Source organism: Lutjanus erythropterus, chromosome 12, assembly GCF_056507025.1.
Source record: "Lutjanus erythropterus isolate fLutEry1 chromosome 12, fLutEry1.hap2, whole genome shotgun sequence".
Classification (NCBI taxonomy): Eukaryota; Metazoa; Chordata; class Actinopteri; order Lutjaniformes; family Lutjanidae; genus Lutjanus; species Lutjanus erythropterus.
Genome location: NC_139328.1, coordinates 16,219,902 through 16,241,725, shown reverse-complemented (window position 1 = coordinate 16,241,725; position 21,824 = coordinate 16,219,902). Strand labels below are relative to the sequence as shown.

The 21,824-nt window shown below is 38.3% G+C and overlaps 1 protein-coding gene across 2 annotated transcripts in view; it reads right to left on the bottom strand.

Moving 5' to 3' along the window:
• Positions 1 to 2,181: 2,181 nt before the first annotated feature.
• cables1 (Cdk5 and Abl enzyme substrate 1) overlaps positions 2,182 to 21,824 on the bottom strand; it is a 32,632-nt gene continuing 12,989 nt past the window's right edge. The window contains exons 2-10 of one of the 2 annotated variants that reach the window (XM_084731882.1): positions 21,679 to 21,750; positions 21,427 to 21,519; positions 19,272 to 19,349; positions 13,763 to 13,868; positions 11,033 to 11,189; positions 10,103 to 10,206; positions 5,669 to 5,775; positions 5,292 to 5,499; positions 2,182 to 3,813 (exon numbers count right to left, since the gene is read on the bottom strand). In XM_084731882.1, the coding sequence (XP_084588008.1) occupies positions 3,673 to 3,813; positions 5,292 to 5,499; positions 5,669 to 5,775; positions 10,103 to 10,206; positions 11,033 to 11,189; positions 13,763 to 13,868; positions 19,272 to 19,349; positions 21,427 to 21,519; positions 21,679 to 21,750 (1,066 nt within the window). In that variant the 3' untranslated portion in view covers positions 2,182 to 3,672. The remainder of the gene's footprint in view (positions 3,814 to 5,291; positions 5,500 to 5,668; positions 5,776 to 10,102; positions 10,207 to 11,032; positions 11,190 to 13,762; positions 13,869 to 19,271; positions 19,350 to 21,426; positions 21,520 to 21,678; positions 21,751 to 21,824) is intronic. The other variant, XM_084731883.1, reaches the window with a different exon arrangement.

The following is a 21,824-nucleotide window of genomic DNA, read 5'->3' as shown; positions in this document are numbered from 1 at the left end:
GATTTTGATCTTGGTTTTCTAACTGGTTTGGACAATTTCATCTTTGCTGAGTTCCACTACTTTAATGTCTCACTTCTCTTTCTGCAGCGATGCAAAGGGGCACATTAAGTTGGCATGTTTCTCCAAAATGGTGCAACAGGCTGAGAGCTACATTTTCTCTCATTTAATGGGTGTGTCAAGGATGTTAACCATTCAGCAGGGTGTGTAAAAACTGCCGTATCAGTGCAGTGTTTTGTTACGATTCGTCGGGGCTGAATACGCCCCAGTGACGTCACTGCTGTCTGTGGTTACAGGTGCAGCAGAGCACATGTCTGACCACACCCAGTTCAGAGGTGAACAAAGCTGGAATTTTTCACCAGAGAGGGCAGCAAAACACTGTTTAAATGTGGTGTTAAGTTAGTCTTTAATGTTTAAGGAAAGTACTTGAGATTTGACTTTAACTGTGTGTTCAAAATGAACATGAGGTGAATTTTTAGAGGCTGCTTATGGGGTTAACCTTTGATGGCGTGAAGTGATGCAAAGACGCGTCGGCGCAAATTCAAAATGTTTCAAATTGAGCAAAAATCTGCATTTATTATACATTTAATTAAATTACTTACAGCTAGTGTCTGTACAGTGGCGTGAGATGAAAATTCACTTTGCTTTCTGTCTGAACGTACCTGAAGACTTAAGTTTCATTTCAGATGGAACAGGATTTCAAGAATGTCCTGCTTCCGTATGATGTATTTCTGAGTGAGAACAGGATAGGTAGGCATCGGTAAGAATGATATTTGAACGTTAAAAAGTGGGCGGCTGCTAGAAGGCTAACGAATGTAGCTTAGCTCTGTGACGCTAAAAATAAAGAAAGACTGACTGATGAGTGAAAGTTAAAACATTACTGTTTGAAACTGGTTGGTTCAAGCTTACATAAGAACAAGTCAAAGTTGTTTTACAGGTAGAAAGAAAACATGACTGGATTTTGATAGAAAAAAAAAAAGTTTTTTGTTTTTGTTTTTTGACATGTAAGCGGGGATGTGATCTAAATGGAATAAAAACACATATTTCATTTCATCTCAACTTTAAATTCCAGGAACAAACAGTCCAGTCGGTCTCCGATCACTCGCTGAACGCTAGACTCAAGTGAAGCAAGTAAAAATGTCAGAGTCTTGTTTTGATTGAACAAGCAAAGCAATTTATTTACAAACATACACAGGAAATAAGTGTCGCCCATGAGTCTTTCCTCACAGAGTCTTTAGTGTGCATCTTATCGCAAAATCTTTGGGCTTGCCAACAGAAATAAGCTCAGTTTTCTTTTTCCAACTTAAATCAGCATAATAATCAATGTTTTTCTCATTACAATTTGGTTTAATGTTGTGATCATTTCAACTCAAATACCATCAATACTTAGAACAGCATTAAATACCTTTTTTTTTTCCAGTGAGTCATACTGTGCGTTCCTGATTTGGTGGCCTTTCAATACTCAATTTCACAGTAATAGAAAAAGAAAATCAGGTTCAGATACATGCCCAGTAAATGGAATAATACTTGCTAAATTGGTCACGTTGGTAAAGTTAATTTTCAGTGTTTTTTAAGCATTTTAAATTTCAAAAAAATACTGATTCAAGGTCTAAGCAAATGTTTGATCCACGATTGATCCCTGTTGGGATCTCGTCTGTCCTCCTCAGAGAGGTCAGAGGTCAGGTCAGCTGAGCAGAAGTGTCCCTGAAGCCTGGAGGGACTGACAGGTCCTCTTCAGAAATGGTATTAACACGAGTCCTTAGTCATCCGATCACAAGTGGACAGCTCTGAGTTCAGGTCTGAATGCATCCAGGATGCATTTGAGATCTGATCGCTCAGACCAGATCCAGAGGAGCCACATGTGACCACTTTCTTTCAGTGTGAACGCAAATGTGTCCCGGACCACACTGATAGCCCGCCTACTTAAGTGACGTCCTGCAAGTCCACCATTTGTTTCATTGAAATGCAAATCTTGTGTTTGGCCTCTTATCTGCAGTGGATGTTTGTGAAGAAGTCATCAGTGAAATATCATGCTATATTGAGAGTTGCTGCGTGAGGAGGAGTTAAACTATTTAACTATTATGATAATCGATTATCAGAATACTTTTCATGCAAAATTTTTCAGAGAATGCTGCTTTCAGCCTCTCAAATGTGAAGATTTCTGGATTTTCTTTGTTTATTATAATAGTGAAATGAATATCTTTAGATTTTTAACAAAACATTTAAACACATCACCTTATAGAGCTGCAACAAGTAATCGAATAATTGATTATTAAATTAATTTGGGTGATATTTTAATGAAAAAAACTTTCTAAATTCTCTGATTCCAGCTCTCGGTGACAGTAAACTGAATATATTTGGGTTGTGGACAAAACAAGACATTTGAAGACGTCACCTTTGTCTTTGGGAAACACTGATCAACATTTTTCACCATTTTCTCATCTGTCCACTTGTGATCCGATCACCAAGGACGCATGTTAATACCAGGCATGAACAGGGCCTCAGTGTCTTACTCAAGGACACTTTACTGGCAGAGGGTCTTATTTCATGTCCTCAAAGTGACAGACACCCCTGCTGCCTCTCCGCTGCTGATCCTGATCACGGTTTTATGGCATTTTTGCACTCATGAACTTCAAAACTGCCTTCCTGACCCCAATATAGCACCGTAAATGTGCTAGCAATACACTCTAACATAGAGCACGGGAAATTCGACACTGATAAAAGAGGGTCTGGTCTCCATAAAGTCTGTAGCGAGCGTCTGACTGGTAGAAAATGAATGGAATACTTCAGTGAAAATAGGAAGTCCCATCTTGTCTGCAAGTACCTGTGTACAAACAATCAATACTTTTCATGCGGATAGTTTGTGGTGTCTAGAAAATAAAGCAAAAACAATTCAAAAGGTCCATTCAAATGACTTGTGTGTGTGTGTGTGTGTGTGTGTGTGTGTGTGTGTGTGTGTGTGTGTGTGTGTGTGTGTGTGGTGCTTTATGAACACAGCTTATTTTGCAGGGTTAGTTCCCAAGCTCGTTAAAAGTCTGAAAAAAATGTCCCCTTTTCTTCCCCCCCTCATGTCTCGCAGTATTCAAAAAGTGCACTTTTAAGACGATGACTTGCAAAAAGATGAGTCACTCTGAGGAATCCAGCCAAAACCAGCCACTTAAAAGGCTTTTGTTTAAATTTTTTATGCGGGTCAGGAGGCAACCAATCATACCAAAGTTTACAAGGAGGAGATTAATGAAAAGAGATGATAAACATGTTACAATCATTGGTTGCTTTCACTGAGAAAAAAAACAAAAAAACAAGTTCACCATCAGATTCAAAGCTCTCTTAATCAACAAGAGAGGTCAAAAATATACAAAGTGGAGATGAAGACGGGTGGAAACATGCAAACTAGAAAAACAACTTGTTTGCAGACGGTTGAACCCTTTCTGTCAGAAGTCTGTAGTGATGATTAAAGTCAAACGATGGAGGAAAGTTGTACAAACGTGTGTCCCTTTGGCTGATTTCATGTCTCTGAGAGGAAGGAGGGTGTTGTCGTCGTGACAGCCAGCGGTACCTTAGATCGGGACGAGGAGGAGGAGGAGGAGGGAGGTGTGAGGATGGATACCGTGGGGAGGCGGAGGAGGATCAGGAGGCGAGCCTGGCGGCGGTCATCCTCCTGATGGGTCACTAATGCTAGGACGCCTGCAGCAGACGTCTGTAGTGCGGCATGATCTCGTGCTCCGGCAGGTGCAGGTTGAACTCTAACGCCACCAGGACGGGGAACTCGAAGGCTATCAGCTCTCTGCGGTTCACTCGGAACCTCTCTTCCAGTTTCTGCCAGACAGAAAATGAGAGTGAAGATTACACAGCAGATAGGTGCAATTTTTTTAAAGCAGCATTTCATGAGGGCTGGCTCTGCTCTGCTCTGCTCTGCCTCACTGCAGATTTGGACGAGAGGAGACGCCCGTTTGGACGGTTGACAAACCAACTGTTGATGCAATCACCATACTCTCAAGCCAACGGATAAATGGTAGCAGAGGTGATATAATGCAAAACGAAATTTGCTATCTGTGCTAGTTCTGCAGAAATGTTGCCATTAGTTAATTTGTCGCAAAAAAAAAAAAAAAAAAATCAGTTTACTCTTTGTAAGAAGTACTACTCAGCTTATTATAAAAGACACATGATGTCTTCCGTGGCTCTTGAGAGAGCTCTCAAAAGTCAAAGTAATTGTCAGGATGTTTAAAATTTGACATTTACTTGACAGGAAGGGTGTAAGTAAAGTCACTATTGAGCCGTGTTATGGGAATTTTAGGAATCTGCATTTTTATTTTATTTTATTTCACTTACTCTGCTACACTGGTCTGCACACTGCACTTTAAATACCAGCAGTCAAACACCTTCGCAGTTCTGTTTCTCATTTGTATTTGTACTTTTTGCCATTTGATTATCTCTGTGTCTATGTTGTATTTTTGTACATTCTTGTGTTAGCACCCCAGTCTCCAGGAAATTACATTTCGCTCCTGTACACCCTGTACGTAGAAATGACAAACAAACAAACATCAACTGTTGAAGCTTGACCTCTTTTAGAAACTAAAAATTAAGATATCTCAATAACTGGTGCATCAGTTTTGACTAATGTGTTTTTACACACCCTGAAAAAGACCTCAAATTTACGAAATTGAAATGAAAATTCCCTTGATTTGCCTTTAAAAAGGTATGATTTTTTTCAGCAATGATGGTGGTAATATAATTTCAAGATGCTGTAAGTCTGTGGAGAAAAACTTTGAAACTACTTGACCGGCAACATCAGGTCCTGTTTAAGATCAGCTTTCATGATGTTGAAAGGTTATTGCCACACTAATCTGCTAATCACTAGTTTTACTTTTCATTTCTGTTTTAAATTCAGTTTAGTTTCAGTTAGTTTCCAGGGGGGGTTTGCTTGTTTCAGTTAAGTTTTTATTGTTTAAAAATGTTTAGTTTTAGTTTGTTTTTTAAAAGTTTCAGTAGTAGTTTTAGTTTCTTTTTATTAGAAAATACTTTTGTCATTTGTCAGGGGTAAAATTTAAGAAGTTCAGAATACGTGTTACAATACAAACACAAGACTTTGTGAAGGTTCGCAGTCAAACATCCCAGTCTCAATAAACATCTGCATCAACACCTCTTCATGATTGGACAAATTGACAAAGGCATTAACTAAAGACATTTCTTATATCTTTTTATTTTCATTTATTTTATTTTCACACCCAGTTTTGGTTTTCAGTTTAGTTTTAGTTAACTATAACAATGACCTCGGTGTGAGTGAGGAAACTTACGTCGATCAGGAGCTTGACCTCGTGTTTCTTGAGGTCACCACCGATCTTAGCCGCCAGAAGGACACAAGCCCCGGCGCAGAGTTTGCGATTCTGCTTGTTTAGTTTGCCTTGAAGAACGAGTTTTTCAAAGTAGACGAAAGCCATGGCCACCGTCGGCTCCTCGTAACCACACTCATCCTGGGCCAACTTTCTTATCTCCCTTTTCAAGCTGCAGGAAGGAGAAGAAGCAGAGAAAGAGGAAGGAAAACAGAGAAAGGGGGAAATAAAGACCAAAAAAAAAAAAATCAATAAAACCGGAGCTGTTAAAGTTACATCCTCTATATTGTTGAGGAAACTTCTGTAATATGACACATTTTGTACATCTGGGTGCGATTTACCTCCTAATCTTGCTGAGCGTGAGTCGTATGTGGGGGAATTTCTCCTTGAAGGTTTCGTTCATGTCCTTCTTGAGGTCAGAGGGTTTGACGTATTCAATGACCGTGGTCTGAAAAGAAAAACCAGAGGTGGTGTCAAAATTACCACACTTTGAGCACTGAGGAAGGTGACTGGATCCTCACACACCAGTGTTGGATTCCACCGCCTCACAATAAGGTTTAAGAGAGAGCTGGTGTTACCGGTGTCACTTAAAGGATCAACCCGGTGATAGTTTACATTTTATTATGGTCAACAAGTCCCAAGAAAAGACCCGAACCAACGATGGATCGATCCTACTGACACACTTATTCCTCTGTGCCGTGGAGAGTCATTGTTGTCCAAACACTATTAAAAATGTCAGTGAGCCACACTGTCGCACTGGGTGACCTTACGATAAACACGGGCACTGAGGTTTATTTTCAGTCAATCCCACAAACAACATCCTGCTGCTGTAATTGCTCACCAGCACACCAAACGTGTATCAAATACTCCCCAACAAATTCCTTATTTATTCCTGTTTGAGTGGCATTTGCTTAAAAACTACAGTGCCCAACTGTTTTGGCAAATTACCGAGCATTTAGGACCTTGTGCCACAGACATTGAGAGACGTTTTAGTATTTTCACAGGGTTTGTTTAAGATAAGACACACAAAGCACCTTTAGTTTTCTCCTTAGGTTTGACACTTAATGCTTAGTTTCTCCTCGGCTGAGGGATTTGCTTAAGGGCGGTGCACAGAAACCCTAAAAATGTTTCTCTAGATAAAGAAAAACTGTTAAGGCATGACAGAGATTTACCAGCATTAAAAATAAACAGTTTCCATGGAGACTATTGCTTGCATTGATACCCATTATTGCCTCCATTCAAGATGTCCAAAAAAAAAATTAGTCTGTTCTGGTCAAACATGAGATTAGACTAACTGCCAATACGGCTGACAGCAGGCTTTGAATTACATCATTTTAGGGGCAGGGCCACTCTGCCTTTGCTGTTGTCATTGTTTTCGAGGCCAAAGGCCATCAGATAAAACAAGTTGACTGAACTGAAGAATTTCACTTAAGGATGATTTTCAGTCTGCAGTGTAAAAACCACACAGTATCACTGGGTTATGTTCATATTCACAGCTCTCTTTTTCATGTTCTGTCTCTGCTGTGACTTATCACAGTTAAACGGCCCGGTGGCGTTCCAGCGGTTTGTGAGTTTCACTTTATGTTGCCCTATCAGAATCTCAAAAAAAAAAAAAAAAAAAAAAAAAGACACCAGTGTCTAAAAACTGTGTTGACAGGAAAGTGGTGCAGGAGATAATGAGGAAATCGTCTGAGGCAGTTCAGGCGGGGCATCAAGGCCACTGTGTCCACATGGCAGATAATGTTTTTGAGGGGAATGAGGGCAAACTGAGGTGACGCTGCAGCCACGGCCACTGTGTACTGTGTATTTATATTGTTGATTGTATTACACATTAAAGTTCAGGTAACAGTATAGCCCATCTAATGAACATGAAGAAGGCTCATGTGCAATAAAACACTAATTTTCCCATAAGTGCATTGATTTGATTTGATTTTCCTTACATTGTTTGCTAAGATCTTTTGTGCAACAGTGTAAGACCAAGATAAGAAGAAACCTTTTCACAGTTCAGTGAACATCTTCAGGAAACCCTAAAGAGAAGACTTAAGGATGCTTTGTGCAACTGATTTTACGAAACCTTAACTCTTAACCTCAGGTGTTTTGTGCAACTGGCCCATGATCTCAATGCCTTCATCAGGCATCTGCTTGTTATGACATGCAGAGTATCAGGAGGGTGAAACGCGGTAAGACAGCAGAATAATGAGGGGCTGAGAGTTTAGGCTCTGAATAAGATCCCTGAAGAACTGAATGCAACTCTCATTTCTAGCACTTTGTTGCTAAACATGCAGGATAATTCAGATTTATCACGACATGGATGTTGTTTTTGTAGACTTGGCCATCTTTTCTCTTACTGATAACAACATTTGCAAAGATAATTCCTACGATCTGGGAACACTTCTAAAAATCAGAATCAGAAGTTTACGTACACATACAGGAGTTTGATTGTTTTTCCCTGTGCTTACATGGGAATAAAACAGACATAGCGGCTAAGGAGCAGGACAACAAAGCTGAATAAATAAAGGTTAAGCGCGGACAGAACTGTTATGTACACAACAAGAAGCCAGACGAGCAGTCAGATGACTACATGAGTTTCAAACAAACAAACTTCTTGGCTTAACTTTGACCTGCACTACTTTCCATAGCCGTGCATGCAGGATTACTACCAGCCTTTTGTCTGAGCTCACCTTCAGTTTAACCTCCAACACTTGAGCCAGATCATCTAAACGATTTTATTTGACGTGTTGTATTCATTCATTCTCCCTGCTCCTTTTATCCCGCTTTATTTCTTTTCTCTCTTTTTACTCTCACACATAAACAGACCATCACACAGAGGTGGGAAGTAAAGAAGTACAAATACTTTGTTACTGTACTTAAGTAGAGTTTTCAGGCATCTGTACTTTACTTGAGTATTTATTTTTCTGACATCTTTTTACTTTTACTCCCTACATTTTAACATAAATGTCTGCAATTTCTACTCCTTACATTTTCAAAACATGCTAATTTTTTCTTTTGCCCAGATTACACACAAAGTACACCACAAAGACTAACATAGCATCTAGAGCTGCAAGCATTAATCAATTATTAATCAACTATTAAATTAATCACCGTTTTGATAGTCGATTAAGCATTTAGAGTAATTTTTTTTAATAATGTCCAAAAACAACAGTCCTTGTTTGGGCTTCTCATGTGAATATTTTCTGGTTTCTTTACTCGTCTTGGACAGTAAACTGAATCTCTCTGGGTTGTGGACAAAACAAGATATCTGAGGACGTCACATCAGGCTTTGGAAAAGAGAAAATGGTGAAAAATATTCATCACTGACATTTGATGGACCGAATGCCAAATTGATTAACTGGTAATTAAAATAATTGTTAACATTTGTGTTTCTTTCCCAGTCAGACTTTGCTGCAGCATTGTTGCTGAGTGATGAGTTTGGTAATCAATCAAGAGACAGTTGAGTTTCAGTCAGTTTGTACATAAAGGTTAGAGACTCCACTTTAGGTGCTAGAAAATTCAATTTTTTTCACTTTCACTTTTTGACATTTCATGGAAGAAACAATTAAGTGAGAAAATAATCTGATGAATCAATACAAAAAATCATTAGTTTCTGCTTTACTATGGTGAATACAGTGTTTTATTCCTTGGCTCAGTAAAGACACACTGTGCATTGCTGCTAAAAAAAGGACGACTCTCAATATGCATGTATGGTCTTGCAGGCTACGCATGGAGTGTGAATAATGGCATCCACTCTGAACACTGTGCTACTGATCGTGAACCATGAAGGAGAACGAATGCTTATCGATGGTCGTAGCCCCAAGAAATGAACACAACAAAACATGCATATTTTTAACCACATTTGAAAAGTGGGGTTTTTCTTTGCTTCATTTTCATATTCTAGGTCGTACAAGTTTTATCGGTTGCATGCAGAGCATAAAAAAAGCTATTATTATCCCCAGCTTGAACTTGAAAGTTCAGTTGAGAGTCATGTCTTCTGAGCGGCGTGTGTTCAACCAGTGAAATGCTGAGAATTTACTGGTTTCATTCCTGTAGTAAACACAATGGCCATTGTGCTGGGTTTTGTAATTGGAGGAAGACAAAAAAAAAACACATAGCCTGGCCTTGACTGAACATTTCAACTATGTGAGTCCTTGTTGTGTATTCTGCCCGTCTCCGTAACAAAAACAGAGCCCAGGAAAGAATGAGGTGGGAGTCTAGTCAGGTTTGTTTTTCTTTTTCCGACTGCGATAAAACATCCGTTCTTTTTCCGGAAAAGTGTGAGAGTGATTAGGGCCGAGACACAAACACTGAACGACTGTTGCTGTGGTGAAGCTGCTGCCCACCACGCTGGGATAAAGTATGTGTGTTCATTCAGGTCCCAGAAGGTGGGAGAGAGCCTCGGCCACTCGCTGACCTTGCTGATTAAAAGCGCCTGAAACATCCTCATGGCTCGTTTTCAAAAACAGCTGATAAAATTCAGGAGGATCTTTTTTAGAAAGAAAAACTGCAGAGGGAGACAAATCTTTCCGGTTTGTTATTGTTCTCAGTTGTGGTGGGAAAAACTGAGCACAGAAGGTCCACAATGACAAAAATAACTATTGAAAAAAAAGGAGATATCGGAGGAAAACATACGTCAAAGCATGAGTTGGATCTGTTTAATGTCCTGAGTGAAAACAACATTTTCCATTCAGCTCTCCAGAGGACGAGGCTGCAGACTGTTGTTATTGTTGTTGTCTGTGGTGGCGGCGATGTGTTAGATGCAGTTAAGAGTATTTTCTCACCATGTAGGAGGGGAAGATGAGGACTCGCTTGTGTTTTCCACAGGGCCACTGCGGGTCATCCAGCAGATTGGGGTCGTACTCGCGAAAGTCCCCCAAGTCGTTCCCTGCCACGAACACAAACACAACAACAGACAGAAGATAACATTTACACTGGGGAAACATCCCGTCCCCCTCAGCCATTTTTAATATACAAGGTACCAATTTAAGAGAAAACATTTTAGTTAAAATGAAAATCTAATCTCTCATTTGAAGTGTCAATAATTCATTAATACCAATTTGTAATGTTTTAATATGTTAAAAGTCTGGTATGGGCTTAATGGATATCCAAATAAGCCGACTTCATGATTTGTTGCTAAATAAAAAGCCAATATCTCACCCATTCTTGTGAATTGGGACAAACAAAAAAAATCTTAAACTTTATCACTACTATCACATCAGTTCTATTTGTGTGTGTGTGTGAAAATTTATCATTAAACAATTACAAAACGTGTTGAAAGCCTTTAAAATCTAAAACAATATCTACTGATTACATAGGTGTAAAAATGTGCTACTATAATAAAATTTGTAAAATTCTGTCAGTTGACAGAAATCTGGGATACAGCTTAAAGGGCCAACATTTTCATAAAAAAAAAAATAATTAAAACAACGATACTTATAACTAATATATATATATATATATATATATATATATATATATATATATATATATATATATATATATAATTAATAAAACTTTTTAAAATCAATGTTAAAGTAGGAATTGTTAGTTTTAGATTTTGAAACAGTTTGCAGATTCAATACTAGAATTATATTATATGTTTCCGATAAAGACACTGTATAATAAAAAAAAAAAAAAAACAACAACGACAGAGTGAGGAATACAAAACATTCATCATGAATAAGTTAACTACTTGTTTGCATTGGACCGACCTGTGTCTAAGCTGCTCTGGTTGCTGTTGGCTCGGCCCAAACTGAGGCTTCTATGGCTGGCGTTACGAGACTGTGAGAAGGACGAAGTGGAGTCGATGGTGTTTCTTCGGCCTCCCAGCACGTTAGTGGGATACAGGAACTGGGTGTAAGACACAGTCTGCGGACACAGGTGTAGTTATAATGTCTGTCTGTTTCATAAAAGCCAAAAAGGATTCTTACATTACACCTTTTAGATTAATAGATCTTTGTCACAACTGGATTTTGCAAAAACAAGAAAAGCACAGGAGGCACCAGTAACATTAACAATGGCTCAGAAGTGGCCCAGTATATCATACCAGTGAGCCAGCATGTACAGTAACAGGAGTTATGTAACATGCTTAATTACACCTGAGATTATACCTGCTATGGCATGTCAAAACACTGCTATAAATAGTTTGTCTGCCAAGCTAGCTTTAGCAACTGTCAAAATGCTGACTGAAAAAAAAAAAAAAGCTTAAAAACTGCTGATATATGGGAATTACTTTGCTGAACGGTACATATAAAAATAGTCTAAATCAAATTTATTTTCTTAATTTATCTAAACCGCATAGCATATGTAAGGCAAATAGGCTCAAAATAATAATAACTGTTTATTTGTGCTTGCCCATTTTTGTTTTTCTTAATTTATCAAAACTCCAGTGTAAAGGCAAGGAAAATATTTCAGCTGATTATCTAGCTTAGTGCTATTCTAGTCTCTGTATCAGCTAGCAGCTAACAAGCTAGTGAGCTAGCTGATTTTCCTTCAAAAGTCAAGCATTGGCTTTGATTGAGCAAATGCCTTTAGTACACACAAATTTAACACTCATCAATGACAGGATATTGTGGAAAATAGTTGATGAGCATTATTTAGAATATATTAAGGGTAAAAACATGTTGAAACTGAAAAAATTCCATGTCTTCCTTTAATTAAAAGGATAGTTCAGATTTTTTGAAGTGGGGTTGTTTGAGGTACTTTTCCAGTCAGTGTATTATCTACAGTGGATGGTGCTCAGCTGGGCCCCAGTTTGAAGAAGCAGCAGGAGGACTGGTGGAGGAAGATAAGCAACATACTGCTGTGGACAGTGTCAGATGAAGACGTATTTTAGCCACTTAAAAAAATGTCTTTCAGTAGCGAACTCTACATTTAAAATATTTTCACCACTGTATCTTGCTGTCAGACAGCCTTTTCTGACAGAAAACAGCAGCTTTCTCCAAAGCCACCAGACTCCACTGGTAAAAACAGTAATTTTACCTCACTGAACATGGGCATTTCTGCCTGGATCAGTAAATTTGTTTGTGTCACTTTGGTGTTTTAAAATGTTAGCTTGACTTCAATCCAATAACACCGACTAACTAACAGCAGCAGTGGACCAGCAACTCCAGTATTCTACAAGGTAAAGTTACTGATTTTGCAAAAGGAGTCTGGCGGCTTTGGAGAGTGCAATATTTGGCTTGTATAGCAGCCGTTTCCAGTCAGAAAAGGCTTTCTGCCAGCAAGATCAGGTGGGTCTTTTTCAGGTGGTGACATTTTGTTGCCAACCCTGTCCACAGCAGCTCATTGTTCAGCTCCCTTCACCAGTACTCCTGCTGCTTCTCTGAACTGGAGGCATGCTGACCTCCGTCTACTGTCACACACACACTGACGACGGATAAGTAACTCACACAACCCGACTTCAAATAATCTGAACTTTCCCTTTAAGATAGTCTGGAAGAAAAACATTTTCAAACCATTAAAAATGAGCACTGTCTTCAAAAACTTTGTCTTGGCCTATTTTGGCATTTTTGTTGTATGCAATAAATAATTCTTGGAGTGACTGAAGCAAAATTTAAGGTAAAAAAAGATTAATATGTATGTTAATTGAGCAGCTAAAATGCAGATGATTGCTTCATTTTTTTCCCCTTTTTCCTCCCAGTGGCGACCTTGTTGTAACTTTATTTTTTCATGTGTCAAGTAATTAATAACCTTGTTAACTTCATTAAAGGGCTTCTGCAACACTGGATGTGAATAAATCAAGACTGATATCCACATATTACTGATTATATTGCAGCAGACAATAATCACAATAATATCTAAATTTACTCGCAAAAGACAGAAAATTATACTAACATTTACATCTTACATTTTGTGTGAATCTGCTAATTTAAAAAACATTTTAGTCACAGTGGAGTAGAGCTGCAACAATTAGGAGCAATCAAATGACAAAAAAAAAATTGTAATTTTTCAAGCAAAAATGGCAGAAACTTTTGTTTTCAGCCATTCAAATATGGGGATTTCTTGCTTTTAATATAATACATCTATAAATATATAAATATATCTATAAATATCTGGACTGACAAAATAAACATATAAAGATGTCACCTTGGAATTAAGTGAAACTGGGACAGACGTTTTTCACTATTGTTAATTTACAGACCAAAGTATTGATTAACCAATAAAAAAAAAAAGTCTTAATAAACCAATGGAAAATAATTGTCTTAAAAAGACATTTAAACTAACTTGGACTCAAGAGAAACAGAGATGGATATTTTTGACTGTTTTCTGGCATTTATAGACCAAAGTCTAGTAAAAAAAAAGTAATTAATTAATCAATTAATCTAAAAAATAATGGGCAAATGATTTGCTAATAAAAATAACCACAGCTTTAACAGGAAGTATATTGTCTTATGTCATCTCAGTATCAATAATGATAAGATGATTATATTCCCTCTCACCTTTCCATCAGCTCCCAGCTCCACTCCCTCCAGCCCGATCACCATCTCCTTGGCACTGACGCCTCCTGACGGGTGGCGCTGACGCCCTCCTTCCAGCTTTATATCCCTAATGAGCACAAGACCTTTAGAGCTTTCACTGGACAAACATCCTACAGCTTCATCCCTTTCCTGGACCTTTCTGCTGAGGCCTGTTCTAGCTTACCTCTACATCTCTACCTCACAGATAGGCCATGCATCGCATTGATCTGCGCTCATCAGCTGGCCTTGTTTCTGTAATTGCCTGCGTGTCTTTGGGTGCATCTCAGGGTAATCAGAAATAAAGAGCACCCCTGGGAGGGAGGCCGCTGCCTCACCAATGCCTGAAATGCCTTACTGCTGTGGGAGATTTGCAGGAGGTCAAATGCTGAAATAGAAAACAGAAGACTGGACTGGAGAGTTAAGTGTGTCAGTAGAGCAAACAGAGGAGAGCTCTCGCCTGAACACAGTTTCTAACGGCCAAATATTTCTGTATTTAATGTCTGCTGCTGCAGACTGGGGAGAACACATGCAAAATTAAAAACCATGCGCCCATTAAGTCGGATTTAATTGGAATTTTAATGTTTGGGTATGAGGACAGAAGCACAGCAGCAAACTACATAGTAAAATACACTACTTAAAATAAATATTGCTGCTACGAAGCAGCTTTTTAGGTCACTGCCAGCAGAGGCTAATGGGTGTGTGCACTGACAAAGACGATTACATGCCTACAGTCCACTTTATTCACACTCTGCCACACTGAATAACTGATACCAGCTGAACACTCTCATTCTTTCCAGCAATTTAAGATGAGTGATTTAACAGTTTCTGGAAAATAGAAAACAAAGGCAGCCTTTCATGTTTCTGAACTAGGGTTGCAGCAGTATACAGGTTTCACGGTATACCGTAGTATGAAAATTGACTGATCTATTGTAATCTACAATATTACCACATTAGTGGTAATAGTGATATTAATGCTATTAAAGAATAAATATAAAATTCTACTGTATCAGTATTATTTTAAAAAGTCAATTGTATTGAATTAGTTCAACTGTATTAGTGTTATAAAAAATTATATCATATTAGTTTTATTATAAAAAATACCAAAGTCTCCCATAATTGTGCTATTTACAGTTATTATAAACACATTACAAAAATTATTACAAATTATTGAATTACGTCACATTAGTTTCCTAAAAAAAAATACTGAATTCTACCATTAAAAAAAACAAACAATTATTTGATTCTCCCATTTGAGTGTTTTTTTCAACCAAATAAAGAAACAGTTTTCTTTTCTTTAAGGTCACTGTAACTGTAATTCTAATAATAATAACAGAAATTATAGTAATATTATTAACAACAGCAATAATAATAATTATGATAATGATAATTATAAAAAAAATCTTACTGTTGCAACCCTATTACAAACTAAAAACAGAAATTAAGTGCTGCAGTGAAATATCTCTTGGATTTGATTTTATATGAATTTTTGCTTTCATACGAAAGCAACAGCACAGAGACAAGTCAAATATCCACCTGTGTTTGTGTAACATTAACTTCAGCCTTGTTTTAGCTCAAAGTTTACATTGTGGTGAAATTTCAGAGTGGCAGCGGACATCAAATCGTAACACCGTCTTGTTTTTCTCCTCCCTGATCTACCCTCTCTCTGTCTTGCCCTCTGTTTAACATGGTGACCAGATAAATAGAAGAAATTACACGGTGGACCCTCACATGACTCTGAAGTGTTTTGATGACATGTGGGGCCAATCTGTTATAATGAAAACAGTGTTATCTGGCAGACAGGCACGTCAGGACACAACGTTGACAGATGCATCATAGACATGGAGATCCCCAGGCGGCAGCAGACGTCTCACAGAACAGTGGAGATTAAATAAAAGAGGGGGGGAAACATAAGACATGGAAAGCTTTCTAGGGAGAGAGCTTTTCTATGAAGCCATCCAGAAAATGAATTGTTATGCTTCAGTCTGCTGAGAATAAGGAGCAATGAAAAGAAAATCATAAGAAAAGCTGACGCTGCTTAGTAACATGCATGAATAGGAATCACTGGCTTCAAACATCTGTATGTTAGTAGTGTTATAATCTGTGAAAAATGCTTCTAAAAATGTTTCTAAATCTAGACTCAGGCAAACTAAGAATAAATATCAAACTGACTAGAAGAATCTTGATCCCTGCTGGATACTTTACTACCAAATACTTTATGGCTCACATGAACAGTTCAGGGCTGGACTGGCCAGCTTTGTAATAACATTCCCCCCATAGTCTCACCCAAGCTTCACCCATTACACAAAAGTCATAAAGTTATACTTTATTAATCCCTGTGAGCAAATTTGCTCTCTGCATTTGACCCATATAACTTTCTACCCTGGAAGCCAACTTCAGCTCCACTCCGGTGCCAGGAGCATTACCTAACATGCAAGTATTTCAGGGTTAGAGAACTAAAGTTTATAAAGAAGCTCATGCCAACACAGGCAGAACATGAGAAGTCTGCATAGAAAAGCCACAGTCGAGCCTAGCGGAGTTTGAACCCACGACCCTCTAGCTGTCACAAGACAGTGACGCCCCACAAACAGTTGTCCAAATATCTCGATTCCAATTTTTGGCCAGCAGAGTTGAATGTTTTCTTTCCTTTGACTATGTATTGGGGCCACACTATAGGAGAAAAAAAGCCAAATTTGGTACCTGTCTTAAAACAATATATATATATGATTTATTTTTTATTTTGCATTTTGAGAATGAAGCTGAGTTGAAATACCATGTAAAGTCAATTTGGTTCTCAAAATGCAAAACTTAAAAAAAAAAAACTTAGCCCTTTCATTTTTCCCCCTAATACCTGACATTCCTTTACAAGGAACAGTTTGACATTTATGAAAACACGCCTAGCTGCTTTCTCTCCGACATCCAGATGAAAGTACACTAAATATGAAGCTGGAGCCAGCAGCATTTTAGCTAAGCCTAGTTTAGCTTGAAGACTCAAGGCCTAGTCTGACTCTGTCTTAACTAAGATTTAAATAAAATCCACTTACAAGCAACTCTGAAGCTCACTAACACGTTTTGTCTTTGTTTATTTTGTGGTTTTATGGAGGGTATGCGGAACATTTTTTTTTTTTTTATCCAGGAGAAATAACTTCCTTGTCACGCTGCTTTGAGAGAAGCCATTATCCCACTTAGAAACAGCAACTCATGTACTTGGTTTGCCGTTACGGATATTTGGGCATATGCTAATTACGTCACTTGCCCACCACCTCCACCATCGAAGCATGTCACTGTCTAATGCTAGCTAGGATAAGGCTAACTTGGCTAAACCAAACTAGCCTTGAGAAGGAGCCAACATTAAACTGGTGTGTATTAACTTTACAACTAGATCTAAAGATGTAGATTTAAAGTTCAAAGTAAGCACTCTAACTATGTAAATATTGAGCGTCATCGCTCATATCTTGTCATGACTTTATTAACCGGTGGTAAAATATCCTCACCGTAGCATCTACTTTTAACTCTACAGGCTTTTTTTTTTTACATTTGGACTCACAAGCTGCCTGCTTCCAGTCTTTATGCTAAGCTAAGATAGCGATCTTCTGAGCACATGAGTGATACCAATATTTTCATCTAACTTTTGTCAAGAAACCAAATCAATGCCAAACAATTCCTTTGAATTTAGTTATTTACTGCAGTAAGTGTGGGAGAAACATTTTTTTGGGACCATACCTGACTGCTGTGCTAGATTTGTCCCTTATTGTTCATGGGGCCGTAGTTATAATAAGCATAAACACAGGTAGCTCAAGGAAAGAAGAGGGAAAAAGAGGGAAAAAATACATGCAATCAGCCGTTTGGGCCCAGTCAGTCGTCCAATAAAAAATTGTTTTGCAGTTACAACACTTGACTGACTCAGCCAAAGTCTAACTGCAAACTGTCAATTAGCAGCAACGAGCAGTCAAATGTGCATATTGGATAGTCCTGGGGGTTTATTAACCCTTGACCTTACGCTGATTGGCTGGCTTAGGAAATTCCACAAACGGATTGGGCCCTTTATGCTCCTCACTAAGCCCCGGTGTGAAGCTTTTCTTTCAGTGCATTGTGTTCTCTGGTGTTTATCTGCCCCCTTTCTCTTTCACTTCCTCCAAAACACAACCTTTCATGTGACTGGGGGGCATCAAAACCAAGGCTGTACCAGAGCTATCTCCATGCAAGCCAGGTGGATTCCCATTACATGTAGCCTTGCATTTGAATTAAAGGGATAGTTCAGATTATTTGAAGTAGGGGTGTCTGGGGTAAATATCAATAGTCTGTGAAGCAGAGAAGAATACCAGCATGGAAGCTGAGCAAGGTACTGCTGTGGACAGTCTGCACCTGTGGACTAATTTCACTGTCGAATTTAATTACTAGTCAACTAAACACTTATAATTAAGAATAATTCATTAATTGATTATGTTAAAAATCAACAACAATATGAAGCTATTAATAACATTCTTCAATAACCAATTTGTATTTTAAATGCCACTAAAATGTGAGGCATGTGCATTATGAACACTAAATTATCCTACAAAACATGACAACAACCTGAAAAATGTGTTATATTTTCAATCTGAGAAGGATCACAGTGTCTGCAGGTAAACGTTTGTGCAACATCTTGGAGGCAACAGTTAACTGATGTACATAAAAATATCAATAAATAGTTGAACTAGTATTTCTGGTGCTGACTAGTGATGTTTAATTGTATCATCAACTAATCGTGCATATCCCTAATTATAGCAATTTAAAAAAAAAAGTATAATGACTGATTCACCAGTTGAGTTTGGTTGAGCTGTTTTGTGTTGGAAGAGGCTGTTTGACAGAAAAGTAAAGCCATGAAAATATCTTACATACAGTAAACACTTGCTCAGATATTGAGTTTTCAGCCTCTGTGCTGTAGCCAATACAATAAGTACCTCATACAACCCCACTTCAAATAATCTAAAATATCCCTTTTAATTACAAACTGTCATGGCTGTGTGCAGTAAACGCAACAGAAACTCCAGCCTTCCAGCATTGTGGATAATTAGACAAAAGACAACACTTGAAAATAATAAGGGCTACATTTCTAAGAAGAGCAGGAGCCATGGGAAAAGGTGAATCTTAAACTCTAAAAAGCAAAGCCAGCGACAGTTGCAACAGATAAAAATGGGTTGACTTGAACAAAAAGATGAGTGCCCAGAAGCCGTTGGAGCCAAATGGAAAAAGCAGTACAAGCAACAAGAATTAAGCTACAATATAGTCTAGATATATATACAGAATTTAGCCCATTTCAGCCCGCTGGTTATTAATTTAATCATTAAACCTTAACGGTAAAAATGCATCCACCAAAACCAACCCTTAGCAATGTATGCACCAGTCATAGGAGAGTACATCCACAGAAAAAGAGGGATGAGAAAACAAAGGGGAAAAGACGGAGCACAGGCTGGAGGAAGTTACAAGGTTCGGCATGCTGTAGGATACATACCCTGTTTGGCTACAATCTCGATAGGGCAGGACAGAAAAAACACTATAGAAGGATCTTCTGCCACTGATAAGGACTATCCTATAAAAACAAAAAATGGTAAACAAGCTAATCAACATCTATCTGAAGAGATCCACAGGTCAAAGTTGGAGAGAGTGTGCAGTCAAAAACGAGAATGAAGAGAATGAGTTGAAACTTCAGTATGAGTGTGTTGTTGTTTTGCAGTATTTGTACAACATGTCGTCAGTGGTTCGGGGGAAAAACAATGATGCATTTTTGTTTTTCATGAACTTTAAGTTTACATATGCTAGTTTAACCTGGATTGCCTTGTACTTGTGTGTGTAAACAATGCTTACAGTCTGCAATCAGAGATGTTTTCCAGTGAGCACATGTCAACAACCCAGACAGCAGAGCATCTCTGAGTGAAGTCACACTACAACAACCTGAAAATTACTTCTTTTAATAGCTGCAGCTCACAGACACGAGTTGAATCTTACTACTCTGCCAAAATGGACATCAGGGTATAAACAAACAACCTAAGTCATGGGTCTGGATATGAAGAAACACAACTTTGTGAGACTCATCGTGATGTCTAAACAATTGACAAAGTAACACAAGATCTGCTCTTTCATATCAAATGTTGTATAACAGAACTGAACACTGACAATTCTCGAAAAAGTTGGGTGGTTGTATAAAACACAAATAAAAACAGAATGCAATGATTTGCAAATCTTTTTTGATTTGTATCCAGTTGGATACAGTGCAAAGACAAGATATTTAATGTTCAAACTGATAAACTTTATTGTTTTCATAAGCATGGCTGCAACGTGTTTCAAAAAAGCTGGGACAGGAGCAACAAAAGGCTGGGAAAGTGGTGCATTGCTCAAAAATATATAACATAACAGGTGACAGTACAATGACTGGGTATTACAGTGGCGTCCCTGGAAGGCTCATTTGTTTACAAGCATGGATGGGGCAAGGTTCACCACTTTGAGTGAAAAACTGCATGGATAAATAGTCCAACAGTTTAGGAATAACATTTCTGAACACAACACTGCACTGAATTTGGAGATTTCGCCATCTACAATCCATAATATCATTAAAAGATTCAGAGAATCCAGAGAAAGCTCTGCATGAAGGGGGCAAGTCCAAAAACCAACATTGAATGCCTGTGACCTTTGACCCCTCAGATGACCCTACACTAAAAACTGACATGAATGCATGAAGGATATTACTACACTGACTCTGGAACACTTCTGAAAACTGTTGTTGGTAAACACAGTTCATATCTCCATCTACAAATGCAAATAAAGACTCTATGGTGCAAAGTGAAAAACATATTTCAACATCGTCCAGAAGCGCTGCAGATTTCTCTGAGCCCGGGCTCATCTTAGATGGACTGATGCAAAGAGGAAAAGTGTGCGGTGGTATGTAAATTACAAAAAAAAATTGTGTCTTTGTGCTGTATTCAATTTAATATAGGTCAAAGAGCATTTGCAAATCATTGCATTCTGTTTTTAGACAACATCCCAACTTCTTTTGAAATTGGAGTCTGTATATCTACACTTACTTTCTCAAAAATCATCAAAACTAGACTCTGCATTGGAAAAAAAAAAACTAGCTGAATTAGATTTCAAAACTAAAGAATGTGACCCCGATAACAAAGAAAATCCCCAGGACACTATTACTCAGAAACAAGTCCTAGGTTTCCTGACTGAGATTAAACAACCATCTTTCCTTCAGTTACGTTCTGCAAACCCAATAAAACATCAATATTAACGCCACCGTGCCAAAGATCTGTTTTATATTTAGGGATTTGTGTGCTGAAGACGTGCTTGTGTAAACTGTGACAAAATGTTATGTGATTTAGCTTTTAGTAGTCAGATGATTTCATGGTGCAATTCTTTAAATTTTAGCAGTGATCAAATAAGGATTAAAATAATCACATTAAACTCTTTGTAAAAAGACAGGATTCTCAATCATTGACATTTCATTTAGAAGTCAGGATGACATGCAGTGAATGGGCCAGGCCTGCTCGCCTACGATGTAGCTTGTAATGTGAGAAACAAACCAAACTGCTGTTCATTGACTGGGGCAGCCTGCCATTATCCACTGAGGGCTTGTATTGACTAAAGGACGGCGTTGTTTGCCTTCATACCTTCCATTGCGTATATCGTGTTGCCTCATGTTCTTTATGAAGTGGATCTTCTTGAAGCTCTTTGGTCGGGGTGAACCCGATAGGGTTCGACATCTAAAACATAAAACAAACACAAAACATCAGTACCTCCAAAAAAGGGGGGAAAAAACAAGAAAAACGGAGAAACTGTGTCAATCGGATACATTACACTCAGCTAAGACACACAAAATACGGCAGCAGACAAGGCGAACATATTTCTGTGCAGTTTACTACCTGCGTAGAGGAGCATTCTCCTCTATGTCCTCTAGCGTTTCAAGCGAAGAGCGCTGAGAGATGAGTCTTCGTCTGGGGAGACAGGCAGAGGGGAAGTTTGAAGTTAAAGGATATGAAGAAACAACCAAGCAAACACAGGGCCAACT